Raw genomic sequence first — 12,907 nt, forward strand, 5'->3', positions numbered from 1 at the left:
AATGCAATATGAAGATGAAAAAATGGAGAAGAAGAGCAAGAAGGGCTTCACAACATCTTACTACTATATTATTTTAGCTATAGGTTCGGAAAGCCTCGAACCTCCAGAGGACTTCCTGAACCTACCCCCTTTTCCAAACCTATTTTCTTTAATCAAAACCCCCTCCCCTTCTCTCTTTCTCACGTGTAATATCTCATTTTCTCTTCCTCTTCCCTTTTTTCATTAAAGCCTCCTTTCCTCACCTCCCTTTTTTAAATTAAAACCCCCTTCCCTTTTTAATTAAATTCCTCCCCCCTTCCCCCCCCCCTCTCTCTCTCATGTGTAGGGCCAAGGTTCTCTCTCTCTCTCTCTCTCTCTCTCTCTCTCTCTCTCTCTCTCTCTCTCTCTCTCTCTGTTAGATTAAACCTTTTAATTTAAACTTTTTTAAATTAAACATTTTAAAATATTTTTTAATTTAAAATTTTTTGAACATAATTTTTCACACACTTTGAGAAGGAGATAGAATAAAAGAGAGAGAGAGAGAGAGAGAATAATAATAATAATAATGATAAAAAGAAGAAGACTGAGAGAGAAGGGGGAGAAAGAGGAAAGAGAATAGTCTTTTTTTAATTAAACATTTTTCTTCTCCCCCTCCCCCTCTCTCTCTCATGCGTAGGGCCTAGGTTTTCTCTCTCTCTCTCTCAGATTAAACTTTTTAATGTAAACTTTTTGTTTAATTAAAATAAGGAGAGAGAGAGAGAGAGAGAGAGAGAGAGAGAGATACAAAGAGCAAAAAAGAAAGAAGAGGAGAGGGAGGGAACAGAGAGAGATAATTATAGAGAGAGAAAATATAAAATTTAAGAGAGAGAGAGAGAGGAAAAGAAAAAATGAAAAAAGAGGAGAGAGGGGGGACAGAGACAGAGAGAAGAAAATGGGAGAGAGAATAAGAAGAAGAAGAGAGAGAATTTGAACACAGAGAGAATTATAGAGAGAGGAAAGATAAAATTTAAAATAAAAAGAAAAGAAAAAAATTTAAAGAGAATAAAAAAAGAAAAAAGAGGAGAGAGAAGGAAGGGATAGAGAGAGAGAGAAGAAGAATAAGAATAAGAAGAAGAGAGAGGAAAAGAGGAAGAGAGATGGGAAAAAAGAAAAAAGAGAAAAGTCTTTTTAAAATTTAAATATTTTTTGAGAGAGAGAGGAAGGGAGAGAGAAGGAGAGGGGGGAAGAGAGAGAGAGAGAATATAAAATTTAAAAGAGAGAAGAAGAGAATAAAAAGATAAAATTTAAAAGAGAGAAGGGAGAGAATAAAAAAAGGAAAATTAGGAGAAAGGGGAGAAGAAGAAAAGGGGACGGAGAGAAAGAGAGAGAGAGAGAAAGAAGAGAGAGAATATAAACATAAAGAGAGAATTATATATAAGAAAAAGATAAAATTTACATACCTTAAGAGAGACTGAGGGGGGGAAGAAAGTGAAAGAAGAAGAAGAAGAGAGAGAGAACATGTAGAGAGAGAAAATTTAAAATTTAAAAAGAGAGAATAAAAAATAGAGAAGGAAGAGAGAAGGAAGAGAGAGAGAGAGAAGAGAGAGAATATAGACATAAAGAGAGAATTATATATAAGGAAAATATAAAATTTACATACTTTAAGAGAGACTGAGGGGGGGAAGAAAGTGAAAGAAGAAGAAGAAGAGAGAGAGAACATGTAGAGAGAATTATAGAGAGAGAAAAGATAAAATTTAAAAAGAGAGAATAAAAATAGAGGAGAGAGAGAGGAGAGAGAGAGAGAGAGAGAGAGAAGAAAAGCGGGGAGAGAAAAAAAGGAGAGAGAGAGAGAGAGAGATTTAAAAAAGAGAATGGAGAGAGAGAGAAGAACAAAAAAATGAAAAAAGAGGAGAGGGAGAGAGAAGGAAAAGAGAGGAGAGAGGGGGAGAATAGAGAGAGAGAGAGAGAGAAAAGAAAAGCGAGGAGAGAAAAAAAGGAGAGAGAGAGAACCAGGAGATGAAAAAAATAAACTAAAATAGAAGGCAGAGAGAGAGAGAAAGAAAATTAAACATAGGGAATTTGGGGGGGGGAGAGACAGGAAAAAGAAGAGAGACAAAGATGAGAAATGGATTGTTGAGCGAAGTTGCCGTGAGATAGCACGGCAACTTCGCTTGCCGCTTCAAGGCAACGAAGTTGCCGAGAAGGGGCCTAGCGTTCTGTGTGCGCGAAGTGCGCACAGAACGCTAGTCTATACTATTAGTTATTAGAAGGGGGTGCCACGTGTTATCACCCTTGTCCAAATTGCACAAGACTACCCTTGCTGGCATAAATGGCGCCTGATTGCCCATACTACAATGCATCACTATTTTTCCTCCCGTTCTATCCCATAGGCAAAGCCTACGTCAAGTGAAACCCCAAGCTCGACAGTATAAATGGAAGTCTCTTGCGATGAGCAAGAAGTTCCTCGACAAAGCCCAAGGATTCCACCATTGCTCGCACGATCAATATTGCCCTCGATGCTCCCATGCATCTACGACCACCCGTGACATGAGAGAGAGAGACACAGAGAGGTGCCTGACACTACGACAAAGTTCAAGGATTCAACCCTTGGTTGCATGATCAGGACTGCCCGCATCTATATCGTATTAAAATATATTATCTTGACCCTTCACTTATATAGATCAAATCATCATTCTTCCAGCGCGCATAGATTTTTTTGCTATTTGCCTTTTTCATCCCTTTTACACATGATTTTTAGGGTTTCCACCCCTCTTAGGTATCCTAGTCGAATTAGCTCTTGGTCTTATACTATTTGTATGCTTTTCCCTAAGGTTGATGAGCATTCTTAAGATGAAATGAAATAGAGCACCTTGCTTTATCCTTTGCGAGTTGTCCTCAAGAAGTAGACGACCATTGACCTTTGCTATCAAGGGATGCTATAGATGAAGAAATTGGAACCTTATTGTAGACGGTTCTCTTATGTTATTCTCATGCACTTGAGGCTCCAACTTGACCTTTCATCAAATTAGGCTATGCAAACAAAGTGAAAAAAATCTTAACAAACTCAACCACTTGGGGACCTAACATCCATATGCTTATTTTTACTAAAAAGAATTTCTCTTGCTAGACTGTCAACACTTTGAGAAGAGATAAAGGAGCAAAAAAGCAAGATAGCAAACAAATGTACCTTTTACACACAATTCTTAACTAGAACATTCATAGGAACAAACCTAAGGGTCACTTACTAACTAGGCATAATTGTTAAGCCACAATCCATACTTTGATGATCCTAAATATGTAAAAAAAGTGTCTAACTCTAAGTTGAGTCTAGATAACTATAAACCCTTTCAATTCAATGGATGAATATTGAGTCCACATGTATTCAATTAGTAGGTTTAGATGAGCACTATAAGTGTCTCAACATAGTTCTCAAAGTCTAGCTAGTTTACTTGCTTAGCCCAAGCCTATTATCATGCGATGTACTTATTAAGTTGGAGTGATTAAATTTTTGCATGTCATTTTTGGTTTCTCTTTCAAGCACGAGTTGCTCACTTCTTCAATCTCCCTTCCCAATCTATAAAAGGGTGCACTGACACTACCCTTGTACTTTGCCAAAAAATGGAATAACACTCAATGGCATTGTGTAAAGAGATTGAACACATTGAGAGCTTCCATTGGATTGCAATCATCTTAATGAGAATGCATGGAGAGAACATGATTTGTGTTTTATGAAAATTTCACCATAACTTCTATTTTGGACATTAATTCGATTAGGAGCATTAAAAATTCCCTACTCCTCGTGACTACATCCACATATGGCATCAAATTTTGAGGGGTACCAATGTTCTAATATAGTAGAATCAAATGTTTGGAACATGTTTTCAATGTAGAGTGACTATGTAGAAAAATTGCATGTCTAAACATGCATGAAAATGAAGTATTCAATAGAGTTGTTTGGAACTATTGAACAAGTTGAGTGTTTCTATCAGATTGAAATTATCCTTATAAGAATGCATTGCCATAATATACATGAATGCATGTTTCATGAAAGTTTCAATATAGGTTTTATTTTTGACACAAGCATAATCATGAGCACTAAAAGTTCCCTACTTTATGTGAAAATGGTTGTTTCTACCTTAGCTTGACCCTTTTACATTTTTGGAAAATTATAGTATCTTGATCACCTTCCCTAAAACCTTTCTTCTTAATCTTAACCATTAGGGTGAAAATGAATTTTTGTGAAGTATCAAAATAGCCACAAAAATGGATTCTCTCTTATTAGTGTTAAATTGACTAAATAACTTGCACTTGATATGACTACAACAAATCAATGGATCTATCAAATTCAGAGTAGCTAAGTATAGGTATAATATTCACTTTAGATAGTTTCTCTATCACTTTGTTAGGAAAATGTAGGAATGTACTATATTAGTTGGAAGCCAAAGAATTGACCAACCTTACTCACAATATGAAATATCTCACATTGATAAAGTGGTTCTTTTAGCTTCTAAAACATGAGATTAATGGAGAAAAGGAAGAAGGTGCCTAATGACTACTTAAGAAAGGTCACTCCCATGTTGTCCCCAAGTAGATCCTCATCCTTCTCTATGATGATAGGTCCCCCCAATAGGTGTTCTCTATCCAATAGTACTATCTAGCCTCATAATGCCACCTTCTTTCCAAACCTAGAACTATGTTATGCCTTGCTTCATGTTAACAATAAATATATTTACAAGCCACACAAAGACAATGTACGTGGCTAGCCACTATTATTAAGACACAATTCCTTTTTAAGGAACTGCCATTAAAAAATCCTCCCCCCACACAAAAAACATGTTTCAACCCATAGGTTGGGGGCAAAATCCTAGTTGCCTTTAAACAAATTTTTTGTTTGTAGCCCTTAAATCATAGGCTACCAAGCTATGTTGGGATTTTCAAGCCAATTGGTAAATTGATTGACTCCTATTTTTCTATGAATTGATGTTTCTAAACATGTTATCTTGTAGCACCGTCATCCAAGAGGACTGCTATCCCTAAGCACCTTAAGTTGTCACAATAACCAAGAGGACTAAGAGTGGGTCTCATATTTGGTAGATACTAAGTATATGGCACTCTTGGTGGTTTGCTCTTGGCTCCAACTAGTTGTGAATGGTGGCCCACTTTTGGGTAACTTGTGTAATCTTTATCATTATTGAATTGCTTTATATTATTGTCATTGCCATTGTTTATACTTTACATCGTCGTGGTAACTCCATGCATGAATGCAAACGCATTGTTTTCACACGTGCGCGTGTACGTGCACACATTCTCTCTCTCTCTCTCTCTCTCTCTCTCTCTCTCTCTCTCTCTCTCTCTCTCTCTCTCTCTCTCTCTCTCTCAATCTTAATACACTTACAACAATGTAGCAAATTACACTTCCAACATCATATTGGAGAACCAACCTCTCCTAACCATAGTGTACTTCTAATATAAATCAAATCATTGAGCTCTCGACATAAGATTGGAGTAAGGAGACATGGTTTTTGCTTTAGAGATGTCCTTGTGTTTATATGTTTTATTTTGCATCTATTTCTTCTTATTAAGCATAAGTTATGGCTTTTTGAAATGTCTTAAACATCAAGGCATGTGTCTTTAGATTCTTAAACTTGGGTATTGATCATGCTTGGAAGGCTTTACCTCACCCATGGTCTTGAACCCTTGTCAAAGTCTCAACACTGCTCTTGGGATAAAACTTTCCTTAATTGCCATTAGATAGATACACAAGTATGATCTACACGTGTCTAAACACTTGCGTATGTGAAAGTATTGTATGTTTCTTATGCCCTCTAAATTTGGACAACCGATGCCATGCGAATGCTAGCACCATTATGGCTTTAATCGACACATGTTTCTTACAATTAACACTCCTTGATTGGTTATGCTCTTACAACATTTTAACATAGCATTCCACCACCCAAAGATATTCATCTTAATTAGCACTCTTGCTAGTGGTGGCACCTATTTCTAGAAGTACGCTTTGGTGGCCTCCCACTATTGTATGAAATTTGGCACACATGTTTTGTAGGTGATTTGACCTTTAACTCTCCCAGAAGTGTCACATTAGCACAATGCTTTGGAGTGAGTAAGCTAACATTGCTTGTTTTTCGTTGTGAATGGTTTTTTCTTCCCTAGAGTGATTAGTTTGGCATTCACAAATGCATGTACACATCATATCCCTAATGACCTTCTTGGAAGTTGCTAGCTTAAGCAAAATCTCACATTTACCTCTAGGCTTATACACAAGGATTTCTCCAATATGGTTTCCAACACACCTTAAGACATTTGAGACATTCCAAGTTTGGGGTGCTTTACTTCTCAAAGAGGCTATCATGTTAACTATTGAATACTTGGAGACTCAACCCATATTGGCTTAGCATCTCATTTACAAGCTTCTCCTTGTGATACACACATTGGAGATATAGCTCAAGTACAAAAATGCAAATGAACGCTTGTCTTAAAGATTGAAGCACGTAGCTTCTAGTTTAGAACATCAATCATTGATGTATTTGTGCCATCTTTGAGACATTCAATTCCTACACAAAAATAAGGCATCATCATTTTAGCATCGATTCTTTCTTTATATCATTATACTCCCTTAATACTCACATCATGCAATAAGAATCAAGATGATTGTTAGGAATATGCATGCTACTCTCTAAACTTCTTTTGGGGTTTGCCTAAGGGGTTGGTTGATAGTGAATCCTCTTACTCTAACACACTTGGTAATATGTATAAATACACCTACATACACACATGAATTCACTTATTGTTGCTTGCTCTTGGTTAATGCAACAACTTCTAGGTGTAAATTGTTGGGTGGCTTTGGCATAAGTTTTTTGCAAACATATTCACTTTTGACTTACTTGGCATGATCCTAATTACCTTGGCCATTGGCAACAATTTAGCACCAAAAAACAAAGAAAACAAACATCATCTAATTTGTTCTCTTTTTTATATAAATACTAATGACTATAGATGCCAATGAATCCTTACTATGTTCAACTCACCCCACAATCACTACTATAATGCACCGTGACATTGTCCAACCATCCAATGAGCTCTATTTAGGTTTCTTAATGCAATAACCCAAGAGAAACAAAGTGCATAGGAGACGATGTTATCCATACTAGATTGTTGTCCGCAAAGATATCATTTGATACTTCAACATCTTAATAGGAACTATGTGAGGGACTACATCTCAAAGGAGGAGTGGTATCTTAAGACATTGCACAGCCTCATGGGGTGGTGGTAGGGAGTCCCTCCAGCCCACTGCCACTGCCACCCTGGCTGACATGCCTTGCAAATTGTTAAGCTTGTGTCAAACCTATTTTGAGCTTCACCTTCCAATGGTCAATAAGTGCAATATTGAGCACATCACACTCCTGGAAGCTTTGCCACTTCATGAGAAGGGTGTAACTTGCATGCTTCATCCACTTAATGACAGCCAATCCACAATGAAGGCAAAGCCCTAATGGAAAATTGACAAATGGAAAGGCAACATTTACATTTGAGAGAGAGAGTGTGTGTGTGTTTTTTAGCTACGTTTTCTAAACACCGAAGTGACCTACAACATAAAACCATCACAACCTTCTTGATATATTGAAAGATCCAACATAAGCTCATGGTGGAAATCTGAAACATCTGCAGTAATCCTTTATTGATCTAAAAGGATGCAAGAATGTACTAGGTGATGGAAAAATGGTCTAGATTGTCATGTAGTCATGTGGCTGCTGGTGAGCCCATGGGGGATGGTCTCCTGGGCCTACAGGCTACAGCTCGCTAATGATCTCACCCAAGTGTTCCCCTTTTAAGTTCTTTATGGGGCTGGTGGAGTAGCTCTCATGAAGATTATGAGTGCCATTTTTTATCTATCTTATCCTTTTGTGCTTCTCCAGTGTATCTCCCTAAACTTGGAGCTGATGCAAAGACACATGAATTTTCGAACAATGCCTTCGTAGTGTTTACAGTTGGCTTTGGGTAACTAATTCCAGTGGTAGGACTCCAAATCTAACCAAATAAAGAGAATGTGCATGTGTATGTTGATATTAACAGTTTCTAACTTGATTCATCAAGGCTTGGTCCTAACTACAGCAACAAACAAGAACAAATCCATGCCTCATGCCAACTTGAGATGTTTCCACAAACTTGAAATGAGAGCCGTCATAATAGCCTTATCAATTGAAAGGAATGCCAACAAAAATTTTCAGAAACCTTGAGAAATGATGTCCTCAATGCTCCAGTACAATGTTGAAGGAAGTACCTAGTTAAAAGAAAAATAAATTCCACCAATAATCTCCTCTGTCATGTCTGGTAAACCTTTTTTAAGTGGACTACATCAACAGTCTTTTGAATCATCAAAGAAAGTGTTTCTATTTCCTAACATTTACTCCTGTCCATTTTACTTTCCTTTACAGCTATTATTGCCATATTTCGAGGGGACAACTCAGGATCAAATAAAGCAAACAGCCTTGGCTTTAAAACTTGGTTGCCTTCACCATAAACAGTTGCTGAAGGAGTGTGCAGTTGCTCTTGGAGAAACAGCAGCCTATCTAGTAGTGTATATGTCTCTAGTACAGGTCCAAGAACGGCTCGTAGTGACCAGAATGGGCCAATGAGTTTCTGCATTTGAAAACACCAACTTATAATCTAAATTTCAATCATTGCAAAATGATTCACACTTAGCCCAGTGATTTACTGATAAAGCGCGTTAAATAAACAAATGGCTGGATTCTGTGAAGCATCAACAGACCACCCCAGAAGTGGTCATAGAACATCAACAGGAAATATGTCACCGAACTAGACAAGTCAACAAATGCAGGAGAGCAGAACTTACAACTTGAGGATCAATCCCTTCCCATATCTGCTCCAAATCTTCTTGGCTAATACCTGCCAGATCTAGCCTTTTGCATGCAGCATTTGTAAACTCCAAAAAGTCCTTTTTCCTGGAACTTTCACACCGATTAACCTGGGACTCAAGTTTGAGACTGATATTTGCAGTAACATTATCCAACTGTGGGTCAGTTTCTGTAGAGACACCCCTGTCTTTGGTAGGCAAACAGTTCTCCCCATTTAAATTGGCATTTTTGCAAGTAACTTCATGACTTGAAGGCTTTGGTTCAATATCCAGATTGTTCACCATCTTCAACATGGAATATCTTTTGACTTGCTTGCGGCGTCGGGTCTTACCCAGTCGACCAACGGATGGATTTGTTGCAGCAAGTTCTGGATAATATTGGTGTAGCACCTTGTACAGAAAAAGCAATTAATACAAGTAGTGAGACATTGCTCGAGTTCAGCAAAATGATTACTTGTCTTGAAACATATAAGCAGTGGAGTTGCCCTTACGAGTTGAAAAGCAGCTCTTAGAGCATGTTGTTCAAAATTGTAACTGGCAGATTCTGGACCAATGTCCCTCCATCTATCTGCACTCTGCATGACCACAACCAGGTAACCTTTCAGTTTCTGTAAAGAGAAATACCTTTAGATGCCACTCTGTAAATGAGACGGGAATCCAAAATCACAAGATGATAATTGCACTCCAACTAGATGAGGTTTTTAAGGAGATTATTGGTGTTCGCTGTGGAGAGGAAAGTGTCTACTCTTCAAATGATGGAAACGGGTATGACAATGCTTTTTTCTATGCGAGTTATATTATTGCAAGGAAAGCTTCTGACCATGCTCGTGACTCTTGAGAAAAGTAACATCAGGGAAAGGATGGCTATCCGTTTTCCTTCTGTACTAAGGAGATAGAACTTATGGCATACTCTACCCAAAACATGTCAGAAACAATGCTAAAACAGTAGTAACAATGAACACCACTCTGTCTAGCATGACATCAATAATATGGTACCAAAATTGTAAAGCAAAATCCTATTCAAGTTGGGCATGCACATCCCAACAATAGCAACCATGAGTACAACTGTCTAGTGTGCCATCAATAATATGGACCAAATTTTGTAAAGCCAAATCCTTTTTTAAGTTGTTGACTAGTCATTGAGGGGATGATTAGCTTGTGAAGATATGGCTTAGATTGTTCAATGACCCCAGTTTTCTAAACCAGGCATGCAAATATTCAACAGTTGCACCCTCTGCCATAGCTGTAATTCTGCTGTGTTTGCCAAAAGCCATAGATGATATTTGTATTCAACTTGTGTTCTCTTGGCACGTTTGTGTACTGGCAAAACTTCATGTGATGCAGTACTGTTGAACTTACCTTTACTGTGTCTCTCTGAGCTGCTCTTTCTTTGTATCTTGTATTCAGCACTGCATGTCTTCAAGTGTACTGTGCAGCCCCACGAGATAATATGGTAACATGTGGCCAATTGACAAGATTGGTGATTGAGCATTGCAATGATTGTTGATTTGCAAAAGCCCAAGGAGTGGTTTACATGAATCCATGACTATTAACAGATGCATTACGATTGAAAACAGTCATAGTTTAGGCTTTCTAGAAAAAAATCACGAAACAACAATATCACTAATGAAGAATAAAACTCCACTCAAAAATAGTTTTGACAAGATAGAAAGCACTGGAAGTTTTGAAAACTTGACCTGACATGCCAGGTCTCGAGCCCTCCTGCCCAAGTTTAAGCCAAGTTCTTTGGCAGCTCTGCTCAATGGAAAACCAAAGATACTGCACGATGATTGAGTTTCATTGTCATCTTCAGAAAGTAGATTGTAACAGCAGCCAACTGTTGCAATAGCTTTGACCTCATCGCACACCACAAACGCACTCAACAATGTCCAAGAGAAACAGCATATAAGATCAGTGCATACTTTGGAAAACTTTTGTTTTATGAACTATTTTACATTGTGTAATTCTTGAAAGCATTAAACTGTACACCCTTTTTTTCCTTTCTGCACTCACTACTGTACACCCTTGTTTCTCTCAGCAATTTTCACCTTTTGACTTAAGTGACATCTATTAAAACTGAGATCGTAAATTCCATGGCCTAATGTCTATAAAGGTTAACTATTCTTAATACAAACATCCGGGGGATAATTGTGGACCATAAAGAAAAGGAGGCATATTCCAGTAATCTAAGGAAACATATGGGTATCCTTGAAGTTTCATGTAAATTTTTGAATTTTGATCAGACCTTGAGTATGCTTTCCAAAAGGTTTTCTTTAACACTAGTCTGGTGATAAGACATCCTTGGACACCTTCATGTCCTATTAACTGACCAACTTCCTAGAAAGATTTTGGCATATGTTTGTATGATGAATATATGGTTTGACTGTTGCCATATGATTCTAATGTGCTGAAAAAACTTGAACTTTTTGAAATACTTTTTTTCAACAAAACGTTAAAAGGTCAAAATCTCATTGAAATTCCAGGCCGTTTTTCAGTCTATGGACACAATAAGAAAAATACTTATAATATTTCTACACTCAATTTCAAAGGCTCGAGACTACCTACTTCATACAATATGTGAATGTGAACTACCTTACTTTGAGACCTAAATTTCAGCATATAATTTCAATTAAAGCTCAAATTACTGCAAGGCTAAAATCATACTTTTGTTAATCTTTTCACATGCAAGATGTATTCTATATTTAGCAATATCTAATACATAGCTTCTATGAGATGTTAAGGATCAAAAATGAATTTTATGCCAGCTAATTGTGTGTACAACACTAGTTTGAGCATTCCTTTCCTGATTGATTTTGTCAAAAATCATGCTAGAATATATTAGTAGTTTAAGCATTCCTTTCCTGATTGATTTTGTCAAAAATCATACTAGTATATATTAGTAGAGTACATGATATTATTGGCCCATTTGGAGGTCCAAAAGATAATGATTTGGTCACTCTAGTCAGAAATGTCATAACCATAGTTCAAAGATGGCTATATAAGATCCGTACATTCTGTAATTGGAAACAAAACCACTAATCTTTTGGCCAGTACTTGTATGAGGATTGATACTTTCAAGTAATACCTCATCAATGTAATAAAGCACAAGTTTTTCGTGTTATATGATCTAGTACAGTAATGGATCTATAGTAGTTCAATTCTCTTCTCATATTTGATATGGATATACTTGATAGTATAAATGTTTATCACCAACCACATGTTATAAATTGAAATTGAACTTAGATCTGTGGATCTTTTTATGTGTATGTTCTTCAGAACGAGTTTCTACGGTACAAAATACTCATATAAAATTCAAGCTTTAGTATAAATAACAAGTTACCAAAAACTGTACATAACCGTATGGAGGATGGTCTCACCATCATGCACATTGTTAAATGTAGAGTTATACATTTTTGGCATACTTATAATAATCTAGATGTACGCATGTTAAGGACTTTTCAAGCAATACATTTTTCAAGAATGTACGAAATTCTTCTTAAACTGTAAAGGGGGCACTTTTTTGTCCCATGGCACTACCAACTAGGGTTAAACCCTATTCCTATTCAAGTGTCAAAATTTGCAAAAAAGGATAGTATGCTGCTACATATTCTCCTTACACCCAGAATGTGATATATCCACGTTATTTCATCTGATTTCAAATGTCTCGTGTGCAATGCTGTGTCAATGTGCTGCATGGCCAGGTCTAGCAAATTATGCAAAAAACCTTGGAACAATGTCCTAGTCAGAGCCTGAAGAAAACATACAATCATCCTGACAATGAGAGAAAAAACTAGCTCAGTAAGGATGACTTCAGTAGAAGACAAACTCCAAGAGAAATTAAGAATTCTCATGAAGTCATCCTAGAAGAGTGGCTGGCCTTGAAAGATGGGATGCTACAAGGCTTTCAGGCATGTTGAACAAGTCAGTTAGCTTCCTCACATATAATGACTCCTCATCACATTGGGACATGTACTTAGGTTTCAGATGGATACGTAGAGGTCAGACTCCGTGTTACTTTTCAAGCTTGCACCAATTCCACTGTACCCAATTGGGCTT

General features: G+C 37.1%; 1 protein-coding gene across 2 annotated transcripts in view; it reads right to left on the minus strand.

Annotated features, from left to right (window-relative positions):
• Positions 1-8,142: 8,142 nt before the first annotated feature.
• The window catches only part of LOC148031559 (S-adenosyl-L-methionine-dependent methyltransferases superfamily protein), a 48,891-nt gene continuing 44,126 nt past the window's right edge, over positions 8,143-12,907 (minus strand). For both annotated transcript variants that reach the window (XM_087685105.1, XM_087685106.1), the window contains 4 exons: positions 10,549-10,729; positions 9,343-9,426; positions 8,831-9,241; positions 8,143-8,616 (listed from right to left, as the gene is read on the minus strand). In XM_087685105.1, the coding sequence (XP_087541231.1) occupies positions 8,374-8,616; positions 8,831-9,241; positions 9,343-9,426; positions 10,549-10,729 (919 nt within the window). In that variant the 3' untranslated portion in view covers positions 8,143-8,373. The remainder of the gene's footprint in view (positions 8,617-8,830; positions 9,242-9,342; positions 9,427-10,548; positions 10,730-12,907) is intronic.

Source organism: Lygodium microphyllum, chromosome 9 (assembly GCF_053477565.2).
Source record: "Lygodium microphyllum isolate KBCC chromosome 9, Lygodium_microphyllum_v1.1.10, whole genome shotgun sequence".
Taxonomy (NCBI): domain Eukaryota; kingdom Viridiplantae; phylum Streptophyta; class Polypodiopsida; order Schizaeales; family Lygodiaceae; genus Lygodium; species Lygodium microphyllum.